This window comes from Atractosteus spatula, chromosome 17 (genome assembly GCF_055471065.1).
Source record: "Atractosteus spatula isolate fAtrSpa1 chromosome 17, fAtrSpa1.hap1, whole genome shotgun sequence".
Lineage (NCBI taxonomy): Eukaryota > Metazoa > Chordata > Actinopteri > Semionotiformes > Lepisosteidae > Atractosteus > Atractosteus spatula.
In genome coordinates this window covers 15548494-15573132 of record NC_142722.1, presented here as the reverse complement: position 1 = coordinate 15573132, position 24639 = coordinate 15548494, and the positions used below count along the sequence as shown (strand labels likewise).

Here is a 24639-nt window from a genome sequence, read left to right as displayed (position 1 = left end):
GCGTGTATTTGTCATAAAAGCCAACAGAGCCACAAAATATGGATAACTGGATTACCTGGATTCAATTAACCAGGAGTAATCATAAATTATTTATAAAAGCAAAGTGTATACGTGATTCTTCTGTAATTATTCCAATTTTGTACTCGACAGAACTTTATTGGGATCAGTTTTACCGTTTTAACATCTTTTAACACGTTTCAGAAAACATGTCCTGCCTGTATTTGCACCGTTGACGAGGAGGCACGATATTTAGTTCCACTGTATACGAAAAGTTGGGGCGGAGTGGTGGCTCTGTGGCTGTGGCTGGAAGGAAGGAAGCAAGGCCCTTCACCCCAGCTGCTCCAGGGGCGCTGTACAATGGCTGACCCTGCGCTCTGACCCCCAGCTTCTCTCTCACCGTCTGTGTGTCTCATGGAGAGCAAGCTGGGGTATGCGAAAAGACAAACTCCTAATACAAGAAACTGTATATGGATAATAAAGCGATCTTATCTTATACTTGTAGACGGCCAGAATGACAAATGTAAACTTGAACTTGATGAGTGTGTGGGGAGGAACCTCTCTCTTGCCAGGTGGATCACTTCCTTTCATTTCTCCTACTCCTGTCTCTGTGCAGGACAATCAATATGAATTCCCACAGCTGGTCTTCAGTTCTCAGCGTTCATTACCCTACCTGCATCAGTTTTCCCTAGAAAGTCACTTGCGTAATCAAATATTTGCTTCCTGCGGTATTAGCGAAACAATTGTACTGGTTATACAGTACATACACAAGATACTTTATTCTACTTTGTGTATGTCTAGTCGGAGAAAGAATAGACAAGGTATGGTTTAATAACACTTTATGAGACTAGTGTAAAACGTAATGCTTCTTCCAAGTGAAGCCCATTATGATAATACACTCATTTATGAAGAATGAATAAGCATAACAAGAGGAATGAGTGCATAAATAAAATGACAAACCGGGTCCTTTCCTAAGCCTGCATTTCTCTTTTTCAGACGTGTCTGGATCTGCAGAGATCAGGAAGGCATCCTTCCTCAAGAGTGTTTCTAAGGCAGTTTGAAGCCCACATCACATGAATGGGGCAAAGTCACGAATCACAGCCCTTATGATTGAGAGAAGGTTTACAACGAGAGGACACATCAAGACGACAGGATTTTTTAAAAGAAAACCCTTTTTTAAAATGGGAAAAAGCCATCACTAAGGCCCAGGCAGATTCCGAAAACATACTGATCCGTTGCAGCAGACCAGTAGGTATCACAGAGCTGCATCTGGTACTTACTTCAGATGGCAGGAGGGATCTCGATGCGTGCGCTAATTTAGCCCCCTCTTGTTCGCTTTTTATTAAGCCAAATTAGAGGAGAGAAAGAGGTAATTTGTCTTCATCAATCCAGAATGTACAGCCCTGCCACTCACCCTCTCTACCCCCCACTTCACACCACCTTCCACAGCTTTTCCCTGGAGCTGTTCCCCTGCGCTCAGCGCCAAGGCAAGACTGGTTTGATCACAGTACCTTCCAGTTAGGCCCCAGGGGTCCTCTGCCAGTCTTGATGGATTGAAATAAGGCCGGGTCCTCGTCAGCTTTGTAATCCTGCAAGAGAAAACAAGGGTGGCGGTGAGAAAGCCAAGCCCGGTCGTGGCTGCGAATTGAGTGAACTGAGCTCGCTCACTCATACGTTAAACAGGGAACAATGCAGCGCCTAATTCTACTTAATTCTACTCCCCTGTCGCTGTTTTTAAGGCCAAATAGTGGACAGTCTTCGTCATGCATCAGATTTTCTCAAGTCCCCTTTGCTAACCTTGGCACTGGAGAGCAACAGTCTTCCTAGTTTTCAGTTCAACCAAGCTCACAGCAACTTAACTCGTTGTGTCACGATCATTTCCAAAACGACATGCAAGATGCACCAGCTACAGATAAGAGTGTCATGAAAGGGAAGTTTCCAATACAGAGTCAGCTTAAATAACAAAACTAGCATTTTGACTACACTGGTCTAGATGGAACCAAAAGCAGAGTATGTGCAGTGTGCTCTTCAAGGCACCTCCTTCAGGGAGCCTGAGCAGTAGACACCTGGATGGCAATATGGCAACAACCCCTTGTTAAAGTGGACTGCGGGGCAGCTGGACTCGCCACAGCACAGGAAAGACCTGTTACGTCAGACACCACAAGAGTGATAATAGACCGACAGGGTTGAAATAAAAGATGGTAGCAGTTAGAACTTTTAACTTATTGAATTCTTAGCATGCGTTTATAAAAAAAAAGTCAGGGTCGCTCCAAGCAATCTTGAAAAGAGAGGTAAGGATTATACAGTATGTGTGCATGTTTAAAAAAAACCTTTTAGAAAACAAACTGGTTGTGTGACTGCAGATCCAGGAATGTCCGGCTGTTTTTCCCCCCATCCTGCTGCTCTGACAGCACTTTATCCGGACACACCAGGAAGATGTGACTTGAATCTTACTTCTTTCCAAAAACATTAAACACGTGAATCATGCTAATCCTCACTGAAGGAGCACCAAAGCTCCCAGTGCTAGGGAGTTTAAACACATCTGGGTGAAAGCTACTGTGCTGGAAAATAACACACACCGAAGTAGATAAAAATGAACACGTCCTCTCAGAATTGATCTACTACAAGAAGTTTTGTGGTGCGTTTGAACTCGCCCTGCGTGAGCATGAAGAAACAATCATTCGTGAACCTGTGAGTGTTTCAGGGCCTGGTGGAGCTGGCAGCTTATATGGATAGAGCTGTGTACAAGCAACAGAAAACAGACGCTGTGTTTAAAGAACACATTGCTGCGGTCTAGCATTGCTTTACAAGCAAATAAAGATGTTTTTTGTTCACAAAAATGGAACTGCAATTTAAGTATACTGACTTGGAAATTAAAATCATTATAATAGTTTTGTAATAGGTGTAGTATGGTGAGGTACTAAAGAACAGAGCGCGTGAGACTTCATACTGGCATTGCTGATCATTTACAAATACAAGACATACAATATTTGGCAAAATGTTATACTCACACAACAGTTTTGGTGAAGATAAATTACAGGTTCAATAGCAAAACAAAGTTAAACACAAGAAAGGTATGAAACATGTTGTGCCGCTCTACCTGCTCTCAGAAATCACCAGCCATGCCCAGTCATTATTTAAGATGAATGTAATTATCAATTACAGAGGGCTGTTGCTTGGGTACCTAACTCCTATTCTGGTTCCAAAACCTAGACAAAGCCAGCTTCTGGGAAGAAAGTAAGTGCCATTCAGTCTGTTTTGATTGATTGATTAAGCTTATTTGAACCCTTTACAAGTGCCCATGTATCAGAGGATGTCAAATATACAAGAGAAAGAGTCTTGCTTCTTTGTGGAAAAACAGTTCATTTTAAAATTTCTACTGCTGTGAGGCCAGTGAGAGGCTGAAAATTCCTTTTTAGTTGGTCAGAAAAGTCAGAAAAGCTGCTGCTCGGACGGCTGGTATTTATTGAGCAGCTCACGGTGAGCGAGACGAAGCTGCTGCAGAATAGCCATTGGTTCTGTACCCACAGGCCACTGTCTCCCGGTGTACGGAGCCCAGTGACATTAACAATGACTGATCACACTACACAGAAGTGTGCATATATTACACCAGGCAGGACTCGTGCCAGCCTGTGCATTTTCAAGAACAACAAACAAGGCGCAGTGGTGGAGTAATGAGGAAATTATGCAGGCCTCAACCTTGTACAGGAACATACCCACTTAACTGTGCAAATTAAAGTTCTCGAGGAAAAGCATGAAGCACTCGAATGCAATGGCAGTACAAAAGAGCACATTCATGAAATTATTTTTAAAGCGAAACCAAAGGTTCTAAGGTCTGAGATGTGGAAGGACTATAAAGGGTTTGTTATATAAAGGGTCACCTGAGGGGAACAGGTAAATGTGAACAGAAAAGAATGTCAAATTCTGGCAAGATAAGCCACAGCTGAGGAGAGACAGGTTTTCTACCAAACTTCTCTTTACTTGTTTTCCCTGAAGCTTTCAAGAGAGGGAGCAATAGCATTGACACGCTTCCCTTCTTTCTGCACTGTGTAAGTTATATTCAAACTAGCATAATTTAAATGGCAATTATCATTGGTTATGGTAATTCCACAATCTGTTTCTTACATTTCAGGATGCGTTTTACAAAACCAAGTCCTTATCTGTACCTGCATACAAGTTACATGAACCCCTTTATGTACAGTATATTTATGTGTATACAATTATATATACAAACACACAAAAACACTCCAAATATATCAGTACTTGGGTTTGGTAAAATACTCATTACACCCCTACCAACATGATAAGAGGGGCTATGAAATGATCCTGAATTTTGTTTTACAGCTGTGCTTCATATTCATGGTGTGTGTTATACAAGGACTATTATGCACACAAAAATCTAAAAATGGTGGACATTTACTGTTCTATTAATGGAACCTTGAGATGAAAAATGTATGTGCATTTCAAGTAGCTCTTACATCCTCTGTTGCATTACATTTAAAGACCTCAGACAGCCAGCCCAGCTTTTGTATTTGAGTTATTGGTGACTGACAGTACTTAGTCTGCTTTAACAGTAAAGATGATGATACCATCTGATGGGATTAAAACACAGATGGATGAGCTCACAATATATCAGAAAGCAAAAAAAAATATCTAAAGAATTTCAATTTGCCAGCGAAAGAGCAACTGAAAACATGTAAAAGGCTGGAATTTAGTGCATCTACTGCAAATATTTCTCTAACGCTGCCTAAACCACTATGCTAATGAGAACACTTGCAACACTTGCTTGGATCTGCAACGCATTTTATAAACTGGTTTATAAACTGTAGTTTAAGATACCAAAGGACTGGCTCTGTCCGACTGAATCCCAATGAAGGTTAAACTCAAAACATAAGTGAGTCTTTTCTCTTTTTATTATGTAGGCTACACCTTCCACCCTGGACTCCAGTTTCCAAGTTTCTCTCCGACAGGGATTCACAGCCTGAAGCAGCACTTCGCCGGTCTGAGATGCAGACCTGCCAGAAAATTCAGTCCCAATATTCAAATAATTGACACAATGATCCTTTACTGCTGAAAACAAGGTCCGATCATTATGTTGCTCTTTTAGCACTTGAGGTCCAGTTTCCCCTGTGGGTACACAGTCAACAAATTCCTCATTTAATTCATGTATTTTGGAGTGGGCAGATTACCCACTGTTTTCCCTCACAGGGGAAACAACCATATCACCTCCCCTGGCTAGGAAAACACTTAAATGCCACCAGTCTGCTAATGCGCATGTAAATTTGCCATTACAACGTTCTTGAAAATCAAACACCATCAAACACCGGAGTTCCAGGCAAGCCAAGCAAGCTCCTGCTTCAAATCTTCGGAAAAGACATGAAAATTGGAGAGGTGTGGGCAAATGAACCCACCGAACGGCACTCGGTACTTATTTGCTCCCCCGTTATGACTGTAGAGTGTTTATTAAAAATAAAAAGAGCAGCAGGGACGTACCGAGACAGCCCCGCTGGTCTCGTTAATATTCTGTCTCCGTGAGGGGCAGCGGGGGGCTGGGGAGAGCGCAGGGTTTCGGAGCCCCGTGGCTCTCGGTTCACGGTTCTTGCCACCAGCTGCAGAGATTTCTCATCTCATTAGCCAAGCGGAGAGCGGAGTGCGAGAGGACAGCTGCCGCCCTCGTCAGCGAGAGGCCCCAGCTCTGCCGCAGGGGCAGGACGGGGGGTGGGGGGGGGGGGGTGGCGTACCCTGCCCTCCCCATAACCCTGCAGCCGCGAGCCGCGAGCCGCTCACCTCACTCCACCGGCCAGTAAAGAAGAATCACACTCCCGGAAACAGGAGGAAACAATGCTCAGCGGTACTAAAGCTGCAGCAGGGTTGTAAACCGTAATTGGAGGTTAGATATCAGGTGTTAGCCTGGCAGGCCAGAGCCTTTAGAACTGGCCAGGTCAGGCCATGAGTGCTTTAACTCTTTCCCTGCATGAAAGAGGAATGTTGCAAGAACAAAATCATTATGGTGACTCACTGGGATTTTCCTAGTATGGCAAATGGAAAAAAAAAAACTGTATGCAATCTGAAATCACCGGACAGAGCATACAAACACGCACTCACAATTCATCACAAGCAGAAAAATGAAAACCACATTGCAATGTCTGAATTTTGCAAAAGTGGTGAGGGGGACTGAAAGTGCGCAAAAGAACTACGAAAGAGCTTGCAAAATTAAAATCTTGGAAATGCACCGTTAAAGGTAGACAAGATCTTAATTGCAGTCTTCGTGCTAAGCCTGCAACACTCAACACACAATCAGCGCTGGCAACTGGTGATACAGTCACCAAAGTGTTGCCATGGCAATTTTTGCTTCGCACACTTTCCAGACCAGGATATGTTGCGTTTTCGCCCGTCTCGCTTGGTTCTCCTCAGAGTTGGTGTACAGTATTAGGAAGAAAAGAAGGCAATTATGTGTAAAAGACTATTGTTAAATATAAAGGTGTGTAAATAAGTACTCTTCTGTAGTGTTCAACGGTCCATTTTTTACCTCACTTTAAGTTCAAGCTTTAAAAGTCTTGACAATATAATTCATTTGCACTCTGCCATTTATTTTCTTAAAGATCTTGTACCTTGCTGTACCTCAAATTGTGCAACCGTAACCTTATAGAGAATTGATTGTTGAACTGATTTCAAAGAACGCAGAAGTGATTTCTATATTAAAGTCAGATAAAATATTTTTTTTTCTTCGCAGCACGTAATGAATTTACACTGAGCGCTGATGTTGCAATTCAGTTAAGCACCTCAAGAGCTTCTGCAAATGTAACATTGCAGGTACAGAGCAAATGTTTAAAATAGTTTCAAGTGAGTTCCTTAACATTTCTGAAGATATCACTGCACATCCATTGTTCAAAAAACAACAACCGCACCGAACAGATACAGTGGGATTTAGATCTTAACTGGCAGGAGTCGAAAAGCAATTAACGTGATTCATAATTGAATTTATAGCATCAGGACATCATAATTTTAAAATACTTTTGGGAAAATAATAAAATACTTGCACTATTACAACATGCCACGTAGCCAGAGAGATTTTGCTAGGCAGCCCTTAGGTCTGGGGAATTTGGCTACACCAGCTCCAGTCTAAATGCTCTTGGCTTCAAAGATAAGAAAGGCTGCACACTTATCTTCAGAATGAGCAAAGATCACATGTAATCAATGCTAGACTGCTAAATAACCTTTTTTGTATAAAATATTAATGGATAAGTACAATGTTCATCAGATATGCTTATAACAGTAAAAACCACAGCTGAACACTTCCTAGGTGTTGCAGTTCACATCAAAGCTATGCCACACATACCCAAACACTATTCAAGTGTTCATTAACTCCTTCAAATTTTAGATACCCAACTCCCGAGGGTCCCAGCCAGTGAACATAGGGTGGAGCCAATGCCTCATCATTTACTCATTACTGGAAGCTGCTATATGGGCCGTATGCAACTGCGCAAGAGTGCGACCCCAGGAAATCAGGGATTTCCTAGCCTGTGGAAGGCTTTCTCCATCCGATGCCTCGGCTCGGGCATTTCCACCCTAGAGGGACACCCTGGCAGTGCACGTTTTATAGGGAGCATCTTCATCCCTTCCTTGCCGATATGGGCATCACAAAAGTGAAAAGGAACAATTCCAAGTTCCAAGGGGAGGTTTATGAAGGAAAGTAAATGGCAATGCCAAATTTTAGTGACCGAAAACCTGAGAGGAAAAGACCATAAGAGTGACGCCACAAGGGTAACTGAGCCCACATAACTTCCTTGTTAAAAAGCACTAATAAGTCACAAACCCAACACTGCAAAATGTATAATCACGCAGAGCGAATGAGGGCTTGTGCTGCTCTTTGTCCGTTGCCAAGGGAGACGAGGTGACTGGAGACTGCATGCATTGCAGTTCGGGGGGAACTCTCATTTCTAACACTAATGGCCACTTTTCACCCACAATCATAAGCTGAGCATGTAAAATAGAAGTATTCAACTGAATATGCAATAAACAACCAAAAATGGGCGGACTGAAAGCAAACGGAATGTAAAATTCAGATACTTTGTTCTTTCCAGTTCAGCTGTATGTACAAATACATGGAATTCTTGAAGAGGCAGAATAATGGAACAGACCAGGAGAGTGATTGACTGAGTCATTAACCCAGCCTGCTTCATTCCAAGTGCACTATTACCCTCCGTCTAGGTGGGTTGCTAATGGGTTCAGTATTCAGTTGTGGACATATTATTCATTTTTAATAAGGATGGAGAAAAAACAGAAAATGAAATAAAAAAGCGCCTTTCAAATTAACTGTTACTCCAGGGTGCCCATTTTTAAATAAATCATGATATGCCTCAAGCAAAACTGTTTTTCAGGGCTACTTGACAGCAAAAAAAAAAATAGAAATAAAAAACTTTTGATACAAACATACAAACACAGGCAAACGAGCAACAATGTTTAGTATGCCACTAATAAACAAGCTGGCTAATCAAGGTGTGCAATCAAAAGGAATACTTTGCAATTACTAAAACCAATTCGTTAACGGTAGTACAGGATGCATATGGAATGTGTGCCCTCTAATTGTGATAACGAACTCATTGCTGCACAGAGCTTAGTTTTAGCCTGTGGTGCTGCCTGGGGCGAAAACTGTTATCAACCCAGTGAAGTAATGAACACCTCCATTCGCCAGCATTACTTTGCAGTTAACCACCTACATACACAAGTAATTTACAATGGTATGTGACCACTATGAATTAAAAGAGTCTTCTCTCTATAGGCAGGAAAAAGCAGTTAATTCTGAGGCTTATTCTTATAAATAGGAGGAATATAAACTGTGAAAAAAGAGTTTGCTAAATCAAACAGCTTCAATTCCATTTCTCAAGTATCAGGGCCGACTTTATCAGAGGAAGCTAAAGATATCCCCGTCACAATAAAAATTTGGAATATAATTACTACACAACAGGAGCACACAATCCCCCCAGAAATGATCAGTTCACTCATTTACAGTTCCATCACTCCATTTTCAGTCTCTGCAGCTCTATGGTTGTCACCCACAGTACTAAAGAGAAGCGATTCTCTGTGGTGTTCAGCTCTGAAAGCCTGTTCTGAAGCTTTCCCAGCATAAACCTTAATTGGCATAATAATGAACTGCACAGAAACAGAATTATGCATAATAACAAGCAAGGCATTCCAAGGCAAACGCAGAGAATAAAATTACCACTCAGTGTACACCCTTAAACAATAAACAGATATTCAGATTAAGAAATCAAAAGGCTTGAAAAGTACCCCTCATGAGTTTAAAATACAGTCGTCTTCACAGGGAAAATGCACCAAGGCGCCTACAAGAAATATTAACAACATGGTTTTACTGGGTCAAGGAGGAGGAGAAAAACTACAAAGACAAAGGAAAATAAGTATCCAAAGACTCAAGTGAAATGTTCACCGGCAAACTAGTGAATCTGCTTCCAGTGATCATGCCAGCTTCAAGTGCAAAATACAGGCAATGTAACCAAATTAGCTTTATTGCATTGTCTGACTATTTTTAAAAGGAAAACTAGTTTGCAAAGGTAAATGATCTTTGTCCGCTTTAATGATGATTATGTTAAGCTAAACTAAAACGACATGGAAGAGGTGTTGCACTATGTGAAAGAAATCAAACCTCTCAAGAGGCGTGATTGAAAGCAACACCACACTAGGCTAATGTGTCAATGCAAACAGCCTTTAAGAAGCGACTAAACTACTAACCACATCTCATGCAGAGCTGTGACAGCTACTGTTGAGTGGTTCGGCATCTCTAAGGACAACTGTAAACAGATACCGAAGCTAGCAGTTTTACAGCTGCAATCACAAATGAAGGAGACGATGCACTAATGGTCATATTCTCTAATAGTTTTAGTTAATATCTAGCTCTCTAACAAAGTGTCAATGGGTACAACAATTGTGTAGTATACCTGCACTCAAGAGTAGTTACAAAAAAAGAGAGATAAATGGGACTTTTCTCCCCCGTTTGGTAGTAGTTGTCCCGTTCTCAGTTTTAAATGTAGTGTCCACTTGTGTACTCCTTCTCCAAGATTCACTGTCCGCTCTGAAGAAGTTCCTAGCTTGTCAATTTGAGGACTTTGATTACTTAAACCAGGTGCCCTCAGTCTTCTCTGTTCAAGACTACTTTCTTTAAGCCAAGGATTGCATCCTGTTGCTCTTCTCTGGATACATTCTAGAGCAGCAATAGCTTTTTAATGATGTGATGCCCAAAACTGCACAGAAGTAATTCGCCATTTAGAATATACTGCGTTAAATGATTTTAACATCGGTCTAAAAGATGGTAATGACATGTCAACATAAATGCCTAAATCTTCTTCACGTTTCCTCTTTCTCTCTTTCTTTTCCATTTTGTATTTATAGTTTGTTTTTGATATTTGCCTGTAAAACCTGGCACTCAACTACATTAGATGTCATCTGCTTGGTGTCTGTCCAATTTTAAACTATTTGCATCTTCTACAGTGCTTGTCAATACTACTATTTTGGAAGGTGTTTACTGACAATATTTGAAACTAGTTAATTGATGTGAAATAGGAAGAGGAGTGTAACTAGTACAGATTCAGAACTCTAATAATCACATAACCCCAATTTCAGTAATCACCCTTTATCTGTACTATTTTCTATTTAATAACACCTCTTCATTTTTCTGTGTGGGTCACAGGGCTCGTAGCTCTTAGTCAAAATTTGAAAAACACAAATGGCTTTTCCAAATCCAGTGTGTAAAAAAAATAATTGGTGATTTTAATGTTTTTAAAAAGATACATTATTTTAACAAAGCAGAAAAAAAATCATAGAACAAGTGGTATTTTTTAAAGTAATTATTTCCTGCACCTTCACACTACTTCGTAAGAACAATGAGAACGGGCGATTAAAATACAATTATTGAGGAAACAAAACAAAACAAACTAATTTAATCATAATAAAATAACATTTTAAGAGTACGTTTATAGTAATAGTGGATTACGACAACGTAGAGGTCATTCAACTCACATTCGTCAGTAGGTTGCAAGTTGCTTAGTGATTCAAGGATCTCGACTGGCTATTCCTTTCTCAGTCTCAATTAGAAAGCAATACAGATTGTAACTGTATGGTAATACAAATCTAACTGCCTAGCCATATGGCTGACTGGGGTTCCTTGGAATCCTCCGAGACAATCACATCCCCACAATCAGTTTTATTCACAGATCAAACTCGGCACAAACCCGAATGACTGAATGAAAACGTGAATGATTCAGCAAGCCACAATATGTTCAGGTTTTCCCCCAAACATTTTCAAGTCAAGCACCACTGAAATGGTGCTGTGTGCCATAAATTACTTAACGTGCTCTTCTTAGCTTCCCACCTCAATTCCTAGTGTCTGTTTTAACAACCAATCAGGGATATTTGCAAACTCATTCTGCACATTGTTTCTATAATTAAAACATTCTATCATACTATAATATTGTATCATCCACAACTGGATGATAAAAGCACAGCTGAGCAGGCAGATCAAATCCTCAAGAAAGGCTCACCACCCCTTTCAGCAATTCTCAAGTCCAAACAAACAAAAAAATATAACCACGACCGAAAGACAATGATAAAATATTGAGATGTGAAAAACCTTTTTGTAGTTTCTTCAGATTTTGATTGCATTTTCAAGTGACCTGCGTTAAATCTCTCTCCTCACGGTTAAGCTATGCATCTTAAATCGTCAATCACAGTTGTCTTTAAAAGTGTACGTTTAAGTTTCACCCTGATAACCGTCTCGCACAGGATGCATCTAAATCTCATACTATTTCACGCAGCGCTCATCCAAACCTCTTTCGTAACACTTGGTACAGCTCAATCTCAAACTGCGGTCTGGCACAGCACATGCCTAAATCTCACTCGCAGGTGTCTTGTGCTGCATGCATCTACATTTTCCTTCAGTTGTTTCACACTGCCGATTTAAATCAGTCACTCAGCTCTTGTGCAAAGCCTTTCCTAACATCTTTCATCAGCGCTCTTTTGCAAAGTGCTCGTCTAAATCCTTTTTCACAGTTGTCTCGTGCAGTGCACATCTAATCCTCTTGCCACACTTCTAAATTGCTCTTCACGTCTGCCTGACGTACCACACATCTAAAAAAAATCTTCATAGCCTCCTCACACAGCACGGATCCTAATCTTTCTTTACGGCGGTCTAGCACTCTACGTTTTCTGACCTTCCACAGAATAAAAGTGAAGGTGGCGCATACTGCTTACTCTCATTTCTTGAGTGTAAAGTTTCAAGGCCCATCAGTCCATCACCAAAGGCACAGAACAAAAATATATGTAAATACCACCCTTTTTAATACTTCTGTCCTCAGGTCCAGGTCATGATTGTGCACTTACTCAGCATAGGGTGCGTTCAGGTAACCTACCCTTAGTGTAAACGACAGAGAAGTGTTTCATAAGACTGTATTCACAGCCCAAGTGGGTTACAGCAATATTAATTTGCAAAAGTAAAATATAGTACATTTCCTTTAAATTTCTCTTTATAACACCATGAAATAAAGGATTTGGTTCAGCTACATATTATATGGGCTTCACACTACATTGCAGGTAGTCTACTGGGCAGGTGTTGATACAACAAGTATCCCGTTCTCAATCCCCAAACCTAGTATAAATTCTTGTTCATTCATTCGCCTAATTTGCCACAGTTGCTTTTGTTTTTTCTCAATTTCATCAGAGGTGTCCCCAGAATTTTCAGTGCACAAAAGCCATCTTCTCCAAACACAAAGAGTAAAACTACAACCTTTAAAGGATATAATTCAAACTAGGTATGTAAAGCCAATACATGAACCCTCCAATTAAGAGAACTAAGAGACAGAATATATATCTTTCAATGGTAAAAAAAAAAAACAGTATTCTGCTGAAATAAAACCACTTATGATTTCAGGAGTGACAAGATGCTTAAACTACCTGGCAGAGAGGTGCTTTAGAAAATGCTCTTGAAATTAACACTACAATCTATTTTTTTTCTTTTCAGTCTAGATGTAGACTTTTTACATTACTCAAAAATAATTTTGGGGTACTACCATGACACTCATAGTACAACTCCTACCATCAACCCTTTAAATACTAAATTAACACAGCCTAATACAAAGGGTGGTGAGACACTGGATTTGGAAGAGTGGAATATCGCAGAAAGCCAGGATTTCTCACGGCAAGCCTTGCATGTCATCCCTAAACTGATTTCAATAATCTCTGTTTGCATCAGGCTCAATTGCTTTAAAATTACTTCCAAACTCAGCCCTCTGTGAAGTTAATTGCGTGTACATCTTTCCACACACAGTAAATACCCTGCCTCCCACGGGGCTGCCTGTCTATATACAAATCAAGACAAACTCGCAGCACAGTGCTGGGCCTGATTAAAAATACCCAGGTCAGAATCTGCAAATTAAAGAAACAAGAAAACAGATATGGACAGCGTCTTTTTTATACAGTTTTTGTTGTTTCAGATTTGTTGCTTAACGAACTCTGTGCAAACATATGATCCTAATTAGGCTTTTTCGGATTCATATAAACTTTTGCTGTGGTTTGATGTCCCAGTGCAGAAGCAAACAACTCAGGAAATCTGAGAGGATCTCAGCCTCTACACCATATTAACAAAGCTCACTATTGGTCTTTTAAACATAACAGTAGAACCTACAAGGCAATCTACTGACCAGCAGTGGCACACTGTCCAAAATGTATTTCAATATGTCAATTTCAATTCCTATTTAATATTTATCTTTTGTGTTCTAGTACAGTTTATGAATGTGGATATAACAAGTCTCAGCATCACAGAAACAGAAACACTTTTCATTCACAGCTCCAGCAGATTACAGCAGTAGTAATTTGCAATAGTGAAATACAGCATGTTTCTAACAACTACTGGTTACTAAGCAATAAAATAAAGGACTCAGTCACAGCTAAAAAGCCTATTTAAATAGACTGTCAAAGGAGAAAAGTACATGTGCAGCAAACATCAAGCGCAACGGCACACTTTTAACAAGCCAAGGGCTGCTCAGTCACTGCTTACAGCAGTCTCTTTCCTGCAAACAGTACAGATACAGCAACCTATTTGTGTGTTAATGCAGATGGGCAACATGCAGTCAGATTTGCTAACATCTCCCAGCCGCTCACACAGAATACTGATTTCCTTTCTTTGGGCATATTAACCTTTGCTATCCTCCACACAAGAGAAATGGAACTATGCTGCAGCCCTTTGAGTGTTAGGGGTGAGGAGCAAATACCTTCCGCAAGCAGAATGCTCCCTACAAAGCAGAGATGAAGACATTAGTAAAGGCAGCAGCTTTGAACCTTGACCTCGACTGATCTGGGATGGAAGACCTCCAAGGGAATCCCGGCTGTGGCTGCAAGCAGTGATGGTTGACTAGTAGGTGGTGCTCATCCCTCTGGAGCAGAATTCCCAGGCCAAATGTGCTAGCATGGCGTTGGGGGACACTGAGCTGTACGAGACGCCATCCTTCAGATCAGACATTAAAACAGCTACTTGGTCATTAAAAAGATCCTATTGCACTGTTTGAAAGAGTCGAGTATTAACCCTGGTGTCCTGTCTGAAGTCTGCTCCCCCTACACTTAGCAGTTTCACTTCCCAGCCTGATCTGAATTAGGCACAATAACACTGTTCACTTCCTTATTTTCTTCAAGTATTTTTATCTTTCTTTTAAGATCGTAACCAAATGGTACCATTTAAACTGTAAAGGATGGTATTAAAAACAGACTGAAATTCAGGATGTTATTTCTGCCTTTTCCTTTAACATTTGTGAATGTTATTTTCTAGGATAATACATCCATCCATTTTCTAACTACTGCTTCCTATTCAGGGTCACCAGAAAGCAATGGGGGCAAGGCAGAATCCAGGACAAATCAATTAAACTTTATACTGACAATCAGATAACTTGTACATTAAGTTCGGCTAAAACCTTCACCAATCATGGCTCATTAATAGGAAATGTTTCTTGTTCATGTCCACAGATATAGGGATATACATCAGAACAATGCAGCTGAATGAAATAAAAGGATACTTTCTCCTGAGCCACAAGCTTGATATTGAATTCTTAAACGTTACCTTGTAAATTAAAAAAAAACCGAATCAAAAAGTTTAAGAAAATGGTTGTTGTACATTAACCGAACCGTACCTCCTGAGACAAACCACAAGGTGGCACCAAACAATTTTCTATTGCTACTGTAGACAAGGACAAAAAGTTCAGAATCGAGAGACATTAGAAAAAATAATGTTTTTATATTATGCATATAGCAATCACTACTGCAATTTCCATCTCAATCAATTTAACTGCCTTTCAATTCCCACAATTATCTGTCATAAAACACTATGTGATTTGCACAAGATTGTGTCTCTAAAAACGTATTCAAGAAATGAACTCTCATGCTGTATTTAAACTCGCTGAAGTCAATCAAGCTAAGAACTTGATTTTGTGCACGGCTTAAACAAACTCAATGATCACACTACAAATTCAGCTCAGAACAAACAAAAGAATGGAATTGTGACCTGTACTTTCAGGAAACACTAGTGAACTACAGTGAAACCTGTGGGCATGTGAACAACACTGGGGATAATGACCAAGTCCTCTCAGTACCTTTTAGTCAATTCGAATTCACATGGCTTTACTAAACACACTGACGGTCTCTGTAATCACTCCAGTGCTGGAAACTGTATGTTGGTAGATTTCAGATCCTAATAAATACAATAATATGAGCATTATAGATGTGCTTTAACAGCTATTACAGATGTTATGGAAACTGTAAATTATATATCTTTTATGAAATTTGCGAGTAAAGTGCAGTCTTTTCAAATGATTGCACTACTGGATGTTGATACATGTGGCATTTTACCTTTGACAAAGCCTGAGGGTAAGGCTTTATATTTGTCATATATGACTCTCTTGCAGATGCAGTCCAAAAAGTGCTGGATAATGTAAATGTCCAAACAAAACTGTACTTACCCCAGGGTCTACCTGACTTCTATCTGCAATGTCAATGGGTACTATCTCCACAGTTTTCCACGTGTCGGCATCCAGTTCATGAACCTACAAATCGGAGAAGAATGTGGCCTTTATCCAGCAGCAGACGTGTGCTAGACAACACACTCAGCACCCAGGATGTACATCCAAGACTGGCACATAAGCCCTTCAACAACACACCTCACCAAGCAGCCAAAAAAAGACTATTCACCCCAACACAGAGAAGCAGAATTCAAGGTCAGTAGCGAATTGCAAATTTCTGGGTGTTTTATAGTTTAAAATACTGAACACATATTTGGAAGAAAAACTGTTTTGTGGGGGGTCCTTCTTCATAGACGTGCTCTTGTGATGTTTCCTTGTACTCGTAACAGCATTTTTAATAATATACCTACATCATACCTCTGCCTTTTACCACACCTATGATCGTAATTGCTTAATCACTTACATAAGAAGTCAAAGCACCTGTTGTCTGGTCTTAAATCAGCTGCCAAGAACCTGAAGGCCTCCATCTCTCTAGGAATCCCTGCTAGAATGTTTTTAGGGTATGAAAAGTTCAGAGAAAATCAACGTAATCCAGCTTGACCTCCCCGAGAGTGAACAGATTACTTCAAGAAAGAAAATGACTCCCTGCACAGAGACACCACAGCGTCTCTCTGATCACAGTGAAGTCCTGAAAGGTACTTACATTGTCTAGGGCCCCCATGTCAGGTTTGTGCCACGTTTCAATCTTAATAAAGAAGTCATCTTTCATGTATTCGTTCTGAAAAAAAAAACAAGGCAGTTAAGCTTCACAAGCCGTAAAAGGTGAGAATCTTATTTCCTAGATCTCTTTGACTATCAATGATAATAAAAAGTGTTGAGGTACAACAGTACCTTACTATTGTATCTCATCTAATAACACCTCCCAATGATGGATGGCAATCCTTTCTATGCTCTTTAAATGTCTGGTGCAAATATTTTCAAAGACATTAGAGGTCTTGTACTGTTATCATGAGTTTCATAGATCAGGGTGGATAAGCTCATCTTTCTAGAGTAATGGTTTGGTATTTTGTAACACCCATGAGTCCTGATTTATGTGAGAAATTCCTTAAAGATCTTTAGGTCACACTGAAACTAAATACTCACAAGGCAGGTTCATATCCTTTGGCCTGAAAGTCCTATTCTGGAGTGCAATCAAAAGCTAAAAACCTACATATGCAGATTCTGGGGACACAGCTACAGTCCAGACTTCTCCAGACTTCAAGTGAATTGTGTATTCAAATCCCCCTATTCCTTTATTATGTACAGGAAAAACAAGCTAAGGTAAAAGGTACATTATACACCCATTCTGGCTATTTAATTAAATCTGCCATAGTGATGTAGTGTAAAAACAACAGAAAGAAAAAAAACATTTATGTTCATACAGTTACCCATTTAATAGATTCCTCTATTGCTGTTGTTTTCTCTGAAAGAAACTTAATTGCCTGCAAGGACTATTTATCATAAATATGAATTACTGGTGAGCCAGTGCTGGAGAATCGCCTTGACAACATCATATCAGACCTACAGTGCACTGTTGGAGTGCACAGGTTGAGACCGGAATGTATTTACCGGTCCTCATTTTCCCCAAAACAACCAGAGATGCAGTATAATGTCAAAAAAAGCCTGAAGCCTAAGTTATCATATTTAAAATGAACATAAAACCTTAGAGGAAATCCCCTGTAAGGGGATTAATTTCTAATCCCCTAACCCTAACCCCAAAATGTCTGAAAGCACAGCTCCCTGCATCATGTTACAGTGAACAAAATTATCAATTATCCCCTTTCTCATATGAACAGTACCCAAGGTGTGTGTGGGGTGTTTAACAGTAACTTGTTTGTATGTGACAATACAGACCTTTAAGAGAACAGATCTGGTATTATATTCAGAACCACAAAAAACTAACAATGTTAGGACACCAAAAATTACAATGGCAACATTTTAACGCCATTGTGAATGTTTTTGCAAACACCATCATCTTCCCTTTTCCCTTTGCTGAATAAGGTCTCCTCCAAGATATTGCCACAAATGTTTGCATTTAAATATAAATGATGATGCATATAAAATTCCATATAATCTTTGTATTCATCTAAGAATCAAAAATACCAAAGCACTAAACAAAAAGAAACCAGGAGAAATATGCTTTGCATGTTAGACCTCATCATTTTCGGGGCTATCCAAGCTAGAAAGGTGAACTCAGCAATCACAACACATACTTCACAGCACCCTGTTTAATAAATCTGCAGATGCACAAGCTCAAACCAAGTGCTCAAGACTGACATGGAACAGGCTTAAACATGGCCAAGAAGCTGTGCTGGCTCACTGTGCCAAGAAAGCAAAACACATACTTCCAAGACTAAAATCATTTTTGAGTCATTGATTGCTTTTTGGAGAACACAATACACAATCAGTATTAACATAAAAAAGAATCTTCTTCCATAAACAGAAACAGATTCTAAACCTTAGAAGAGTTTTAAATTAATTATGCTTTGACAGTTCGACCTCAGCATTACTACTGAAGCATTTCAGAAGAAGTTCCAGAACACATTCAGCCTTTAAATGACTTAATTGCATGAGGCACATCTTTACACAAAGGGTTGAAGTGGAAGAAACAATCTATTTGTTTCCGAGACAGATAACATGAGAATCTATATGAAATGACTCTCATTTTAACCACAATAGCTTTATATACACACCACAGCAGAATACCCAGGCATTGTAAAAATGCAAAAAAAGAGTGTCTCTGCTATCTGTATGAAGTCTTTGATAGCACAAATGGAAACAAATATATTGTAAATTCACAGACAATCAAAAAGAATACACAGTGAAATGCTAAACAGCTGTCTAGTAATTAGTAGGACACAGCGCAACTGAAACAGAGAAAAATAAAGTATACTAAGACTCCGATTATAAAAAGGCAACCTCAGGCAAATGAATGCTGATTGATACAGGTCACCAGCAATGGCTTTAGCAGTTGTGAAACAGAAATGGGACTTGCTCTCAATACAGATCACAACCCACCCTCTTATTCCCTCCCAGAGCTGTCCCACCTACCCAACTGGGGTGAAATGTAAAAGCAGTCAAAGAAACAAAAGATTCTTTTCAGCATTTCAGTAGGCAAGACACAGATTAGAGGCAGCACTCCACATCTTTAAATACATTAAAAAAATAAAAAGGAATAGTTGGATGGCTACTTACCGTCACAACTGAAGCAAATGGAACATCCATGCAATAAAAAAAAGAAAAAAATAAATTCATGGAGGAAACACCACATATCAGTAGATATTATTCACAACATTAGCTGCTTTAAGACGAGCTATTTAGTTAAGGTAAAGCTTAAACTAAAACAAAAGAAAGTTTCGTCTTACACCTTCAAAAGCATTGCATATTTTTAATGTGATGCAATATTAAAAAAAACATATAAACTACAGTTTACAGTAATGTTAACTGACATCTAGTTACTATACAGCACAGTAATGGATTCCTTCATTTATACTCGATACTTCTCTTGATTGAAAATCAAGTGCAAAATTTTATTGCAAACAATTTTCACTTGACTGCTTAACTGGATTACATTTTTAGATAATCCAGTCAAAGCATTTTTTTCAAGATACAAAAGCAGAGGAATGAGTTGGTAAAATTTTTGCATTTTACAAAAGATATTGCCGGTTTTGGGTACATTCTATTAAGTAGAGAAAAAGAGGCATAAGTAAGGCTGTAATAGGTCATGTAATGTTAATAAATGTATACAAATACCACTATCAAAGAACATTAAACACCTAGACTAAATTCCAGCTTATAAAGATCTTCTCATCAGCTTTCACCCCATGCAGACACAACCTTTCCTGGCAGGCCTGTGATCTGATTGCTGTGCTCTGTGTTTATTGACCCCAATCTGCCTCTTTTGGTACAACTCAAAAATGGCTAAAGGCACATCCATGCACCTCTTCAAAACACTGCTCTCCAGCTTTCAGACTGGAAAGGCATCTTGTTTTAGCCTCACAAAATAACAGAAATAATATTATTGCCATACAGGCAGTGCTTAAATCCCGAGGGATATAAATTCAAAGCAGGCACAAAGACACCCTCAAGAGATTAAACCACACAGAGGGTTAATGCTAGTTACAAGAGTGCTTCAATAAGGAAAGACACAAAGGCCCGCAGTCCCAGTATTTTTCAGTTTATGGTTATAACATCTTACCTATTTTTCAGTGTACTCCCCCTGTACAGAAATGCTTTTCTCCCACCTTGCTGTGAGTTTTCACCATTTCCTGAGCAAAGTCTACTTTAGGCCAAAGTTACAGATCAATATGGGTTCCTTTGCAGGCTGCTGCCTTCAAAATCATCTAAACTTGAATTTTGTCATTATGCATTTGGATACTTCAACTACACTTTACTGTTTGTTAAATGGTTTGCAACTGTGCTTAGACTAAGGGAGGGGAAGGTACAGGGAGTAACATTCCTCCTTTTTATCAGAAGCAATTTCACCTTGAAGCACCCAGACCAACCCTCTTCGCCCACTCCCAGTTTAATCATGGCACTCTTCATGCTAAGACCTCACCCTCATTCTGAATTCTATCACACTGATCAGGTCACATTCTCCTTCTGTTTGTATCACGATCTTTAATGAGCATTCCTGGGACTCTTCGACTGATTCTCTATGGTACAGATCCTTAGAGGTGCCCTAAAATTTGAATCCCAGCCAGCATACTCTAAGTTGGTGCTCTTTCTTCATTTTAAATTCTACTGTACTATACAGAAATGTAACCATCTGTAGACTTTATTGATGCCTTTCCTTCACCAGGCAGTCCTTCAGCCACTTCACCCCTTTAAAGTCTCAAAAACTTCCCTCAAAAACTGTAACAAAGACATGCACCAGGGGCCTCAAGTATGGCTATTCAATATGTGACCCATGTCAACCTATTTCAGCACTTATTTAAGGAAATTCATAACTATATTGATCCTTATTATTTCAAATAAATTAACTCAACAAATCTGCATTCGAATGGAAAAAAGACAGCACGAAATCCAAAATTAAAAACACTTTGTTATGCACAGTATAACACCTTCTGTGTTAAGGTATTATACTCTATGTGCCTTGAAATCCGTTGTCTCACACTGTGACCATGGTGTGTGGATGTCATGCAAGTAGAAAGTTCTACACCAGTGTGTAATGGGTTCAAGTGTTACAAACTAGATTTGTGAACGAAGTAAAAGCATGTGTTGAGCACTTACTTGTTCTGCAATAAGGATATGCATTCCACGCCTTTTCATGGAACACCAAGGCCCCCTCTGGTGCGATCATCTTTACAAATCCAGGAACTTTACTAGGAGGAAGGAAACAGACTATGAAGAAGCATTTTCTAACCTGCTAATTTACTATCTTAATTACAAAGCATTCTTTTGCCATTAGAAGTCTCACATTAATCTCTTACTCCTAAATGTAATAAAATATTTTTTAAATGTCCACTTCAGAAGAGCCAACGTCAGTGTCATTTCACATACAGATTGTAAAGGAAGTGTGCGAAGATATTTCCACCTTAACTTCACTAAGGACATTGTGCCCTTTCGTTTCTTCCTTTAAAAACAGCTTTAAGATCTGAAAGGGCAGGATGTCCCTAATATCTCAGCAGAAACGCAAAGGATCATTGATAAGGTCCGATTAAAAGCCTAACAGGTTTTTAGTTTTAGACAATAGAGCTTTAGAGGTCTCCCCCCCCCACCCCCAAGAGCAACTACACCAGAATAAGAATTTTCATTAATATATACTGAAAAAAATCTCTGCATGCTTGTTATCAAAGTAAAAAGCAAATGTGCAGTCGCTCTTTAGAGAAAGCATTTTCAAGCATTTTAATTACCATAAGTAAAAAATCAATTCACTATTATGTATGCTGTCTCAGTTAGCTGTGTCACATTAGATGCAAACACTTTGATTAGTGCAACAACACTTTTTATGAGAAAACATGAGTGAAATGTGATTAGCTACAGTAAAAAACGAAACAACAGTAACATCTACTGGTGGAAATGGGGAACTGACGAGAATAGATCATATATTTGTCACCACTTAAGATAATTCAGAAATTAGCACCAGTTACGTGTTCAAGAACAATTTCCCTATGCAGTTTTTAACAAATACATTCATTATATTTAATGTCTGCACACATTCTACAAATACATACTATTATCTTGACGCCTTATTTCATTTAATGTACAAAACATCATAGTTTACTTGTATAAAAAGTTGTTTGACAATAAACAAAAGGTCATCTTATGGAATGGAGTAAATCACAAATCAGAACCAAGTTCTGAATTTCTGCATTTCTAAGTAAAGATTGGTGAACACATGATCCCATGAATTAAACTGCAATTCAACATGACAACTAAGTCCAGTGGGGCTTAAACCTACAGATCTTTAAAAATTTTGGAAATGTCTCCACACTGATATTGTTCTCTTGAGCAACAGGAACTTCCTTTGTCTCCCATGTCAAGAATCTTCGCAATTCACACAATTCCTACAATTACTGTGGCAATTCCTGACCACAGCTGACAAGCAACACTGACAGCTTTTCACTCTACTGTCCACAGGGCCCAGAACAGTTTCAGTGTCTCTTGCATGTCCACATACATACACACGACAAAAGTAAAGGGAATTAATAAGCATGACATGCATTCCAGCAGAAAGCTATACAAAAAAACTTTAGCTATTTGTAAGACTGCTTCCATTTTAGTTAATGATCCAAATACATCTTAAACCACCACTACAATTCAAATACCACTTAGTCTTTCTATTTAAATCTTCATTGATTCACACTGCAAGTAACACATTTTGAAATAAAGGAAGACATGTTGGCATATTAGACCATATACATCAAGTAGAAAAGTAGATGGTCATCTTATGAAATATAGCAAACCCTCAGTTTAACAGACTTTGAATTTATTGGACAAAATCTGAAATCTGACAATTGGAATGTTGTCTGTAAAGTCCAGTATTTCTGATTTTCTCCTCAATAACAGTAGGCAAATTGATTACAATATGTGTTCCTGTTTTGTATAATTTAGTGATTTTTAAAAAAAAAGATTAAAATACTAACAACACACAGAAAAGCTTGGTAAAATGGACAAATAAAACATAAAAATAAATAGTACAAATTAATAGTTTTCAAATTAAGAAATATCAATGATTCCCTACAGGGGTAGATCAATTGCTTATGACAGATGTTTGGGTTTTATATTTTACAATAAAAAGGGGGTCAGGAACAATGTTCACTGACTGTGTTGATAGCAATTGTAAAAAAATAAGATAAAAGATCCAAAAAGCACTGTAATGCTATCCTTACCTACACATCCTTCTGTGGTAAATATTAAGTTGCCTTCTCTTGAGGTGAAATGCATGATTAACATAGGCTAGGCTCCCTAAAATTGAACATTTACCCCTCCAGGGCTGAGGAGACAGGACACAGCGGACATCAGTTTTTTCTCAGGTAAGCCAGAGGGAAAGTTCATCAGTGGCTGGGAGCAGATACCCCAGGAGAAACCATTTCTTGCATAATGTCTGCAATCTTCACACCATTCGAGTGGCAGCTTCATTTAAGGGCACTTTTGGCATGTTACAGTATGGTCTGAGGCATAACTCTGTAATTTCAAATCTCAGAAATTTGTGTTTTTTTATTTCAGGAGGACAGAAACTCTTTCCCCAGCTTCTTACCAAAGGGAAGATGAGCAATTACTGAGTAGGGGAAGGCAAAAAAAAAGAAGTCACTCATGGATTCAGCTATCTGTTATTTGACTACAAGGCATACAAATATTTTAAAAATGAAGAGGCTGAATTCAAGGGCTGGACTAAACAGTTTAAAAAAGAAAATAGCCACACAGAGTTCTGGATGGAGGCTGTCACTGACAATGCAGAGTCTTGTGGGTGAGTCACTTACAATATATATCAGTATTGAAGAGTTAAGATGTAACCATCATCCAAATAAATTAGTAATTAATAAATATTACAGTACAAATAGTATTGTGAGAAAGAGGTGAATTTAGGAATACTTAGATTTTTCAGTAATCCTTAATCTGTTTCAGATAAATCAATTAGTTGTAATAAACTTATTTAACTCAATATGTAATTATTGACCAATTAAGTGGACATAAAAGTTCTTCTAAGAAGAGGAAATATGTCTAGATCAGTAAATCCTTCAACACTGGCATGCAGAACATTTTGCTCTTAAGATAGACAGGTACACATGGAAACAGATTGTTCTTTACAGCATACCAATGGAATGAAATGCATACTGAAAACATATACATTTATCCACAATATATGCATTTTAAAAAGTTTAAATTAACAAATATTTGGACCAGGTAAAATTAATTATTGTAGTAGCATTCAGCGCTTCTGAGGCTGTATAAGGTAGGTCTTGTCTATAATGTAACCCTTTATGCTGCATATTGTGTAATGTTTTGTTTAGTTATTTTAACAATGTTATAATATTAGATCTCTTAAAAATGAATAAAACTGTTTAGAGCAGAAGACACCAACAAACTGCTCCACCTGGCACAAGACTCTAAACTGCACTACAGTTTTAAAGGTGTAAATTGAAAT

At 38.9% G+C, this 24639-nt stretch overlaps 1 protein-coding gene across 1 annotated transcript in view; it reads right to left on the bottom strand.

The window, feature by feature from the left end:
- The window catches only part of pitpnb (phosphatidylinositol transfer protein, beta), a 76788-nt gene that overhangs the window by 25634 nt on the left and 26515 nt on the right, over window positions 1-24639 (bottom strand). The window contains exons 4-8 of the mRNA XM_088936164.1: window positions 21282-21373; window positions 19245-19252; window positions 16714-16788; window positions 16011-16094; window positions 1509-1586 (exon numbers count right to left, since the gene is read on the bottom strand). Coding sequence (XP_088792290.1) covers window positions 1509-1586; window positions 16011-16094; window positions 16714-16788; window positions 19245-19252; window positions 21282-21373 — 337 coding nt within the window. The remainder of the gene's footprint in view (window positions 1-1508; window positions 1587-16010; window positions 16095-16713; window positions 16789-19244; window positions 19253-21281; window positions 21374-24639) is intronic.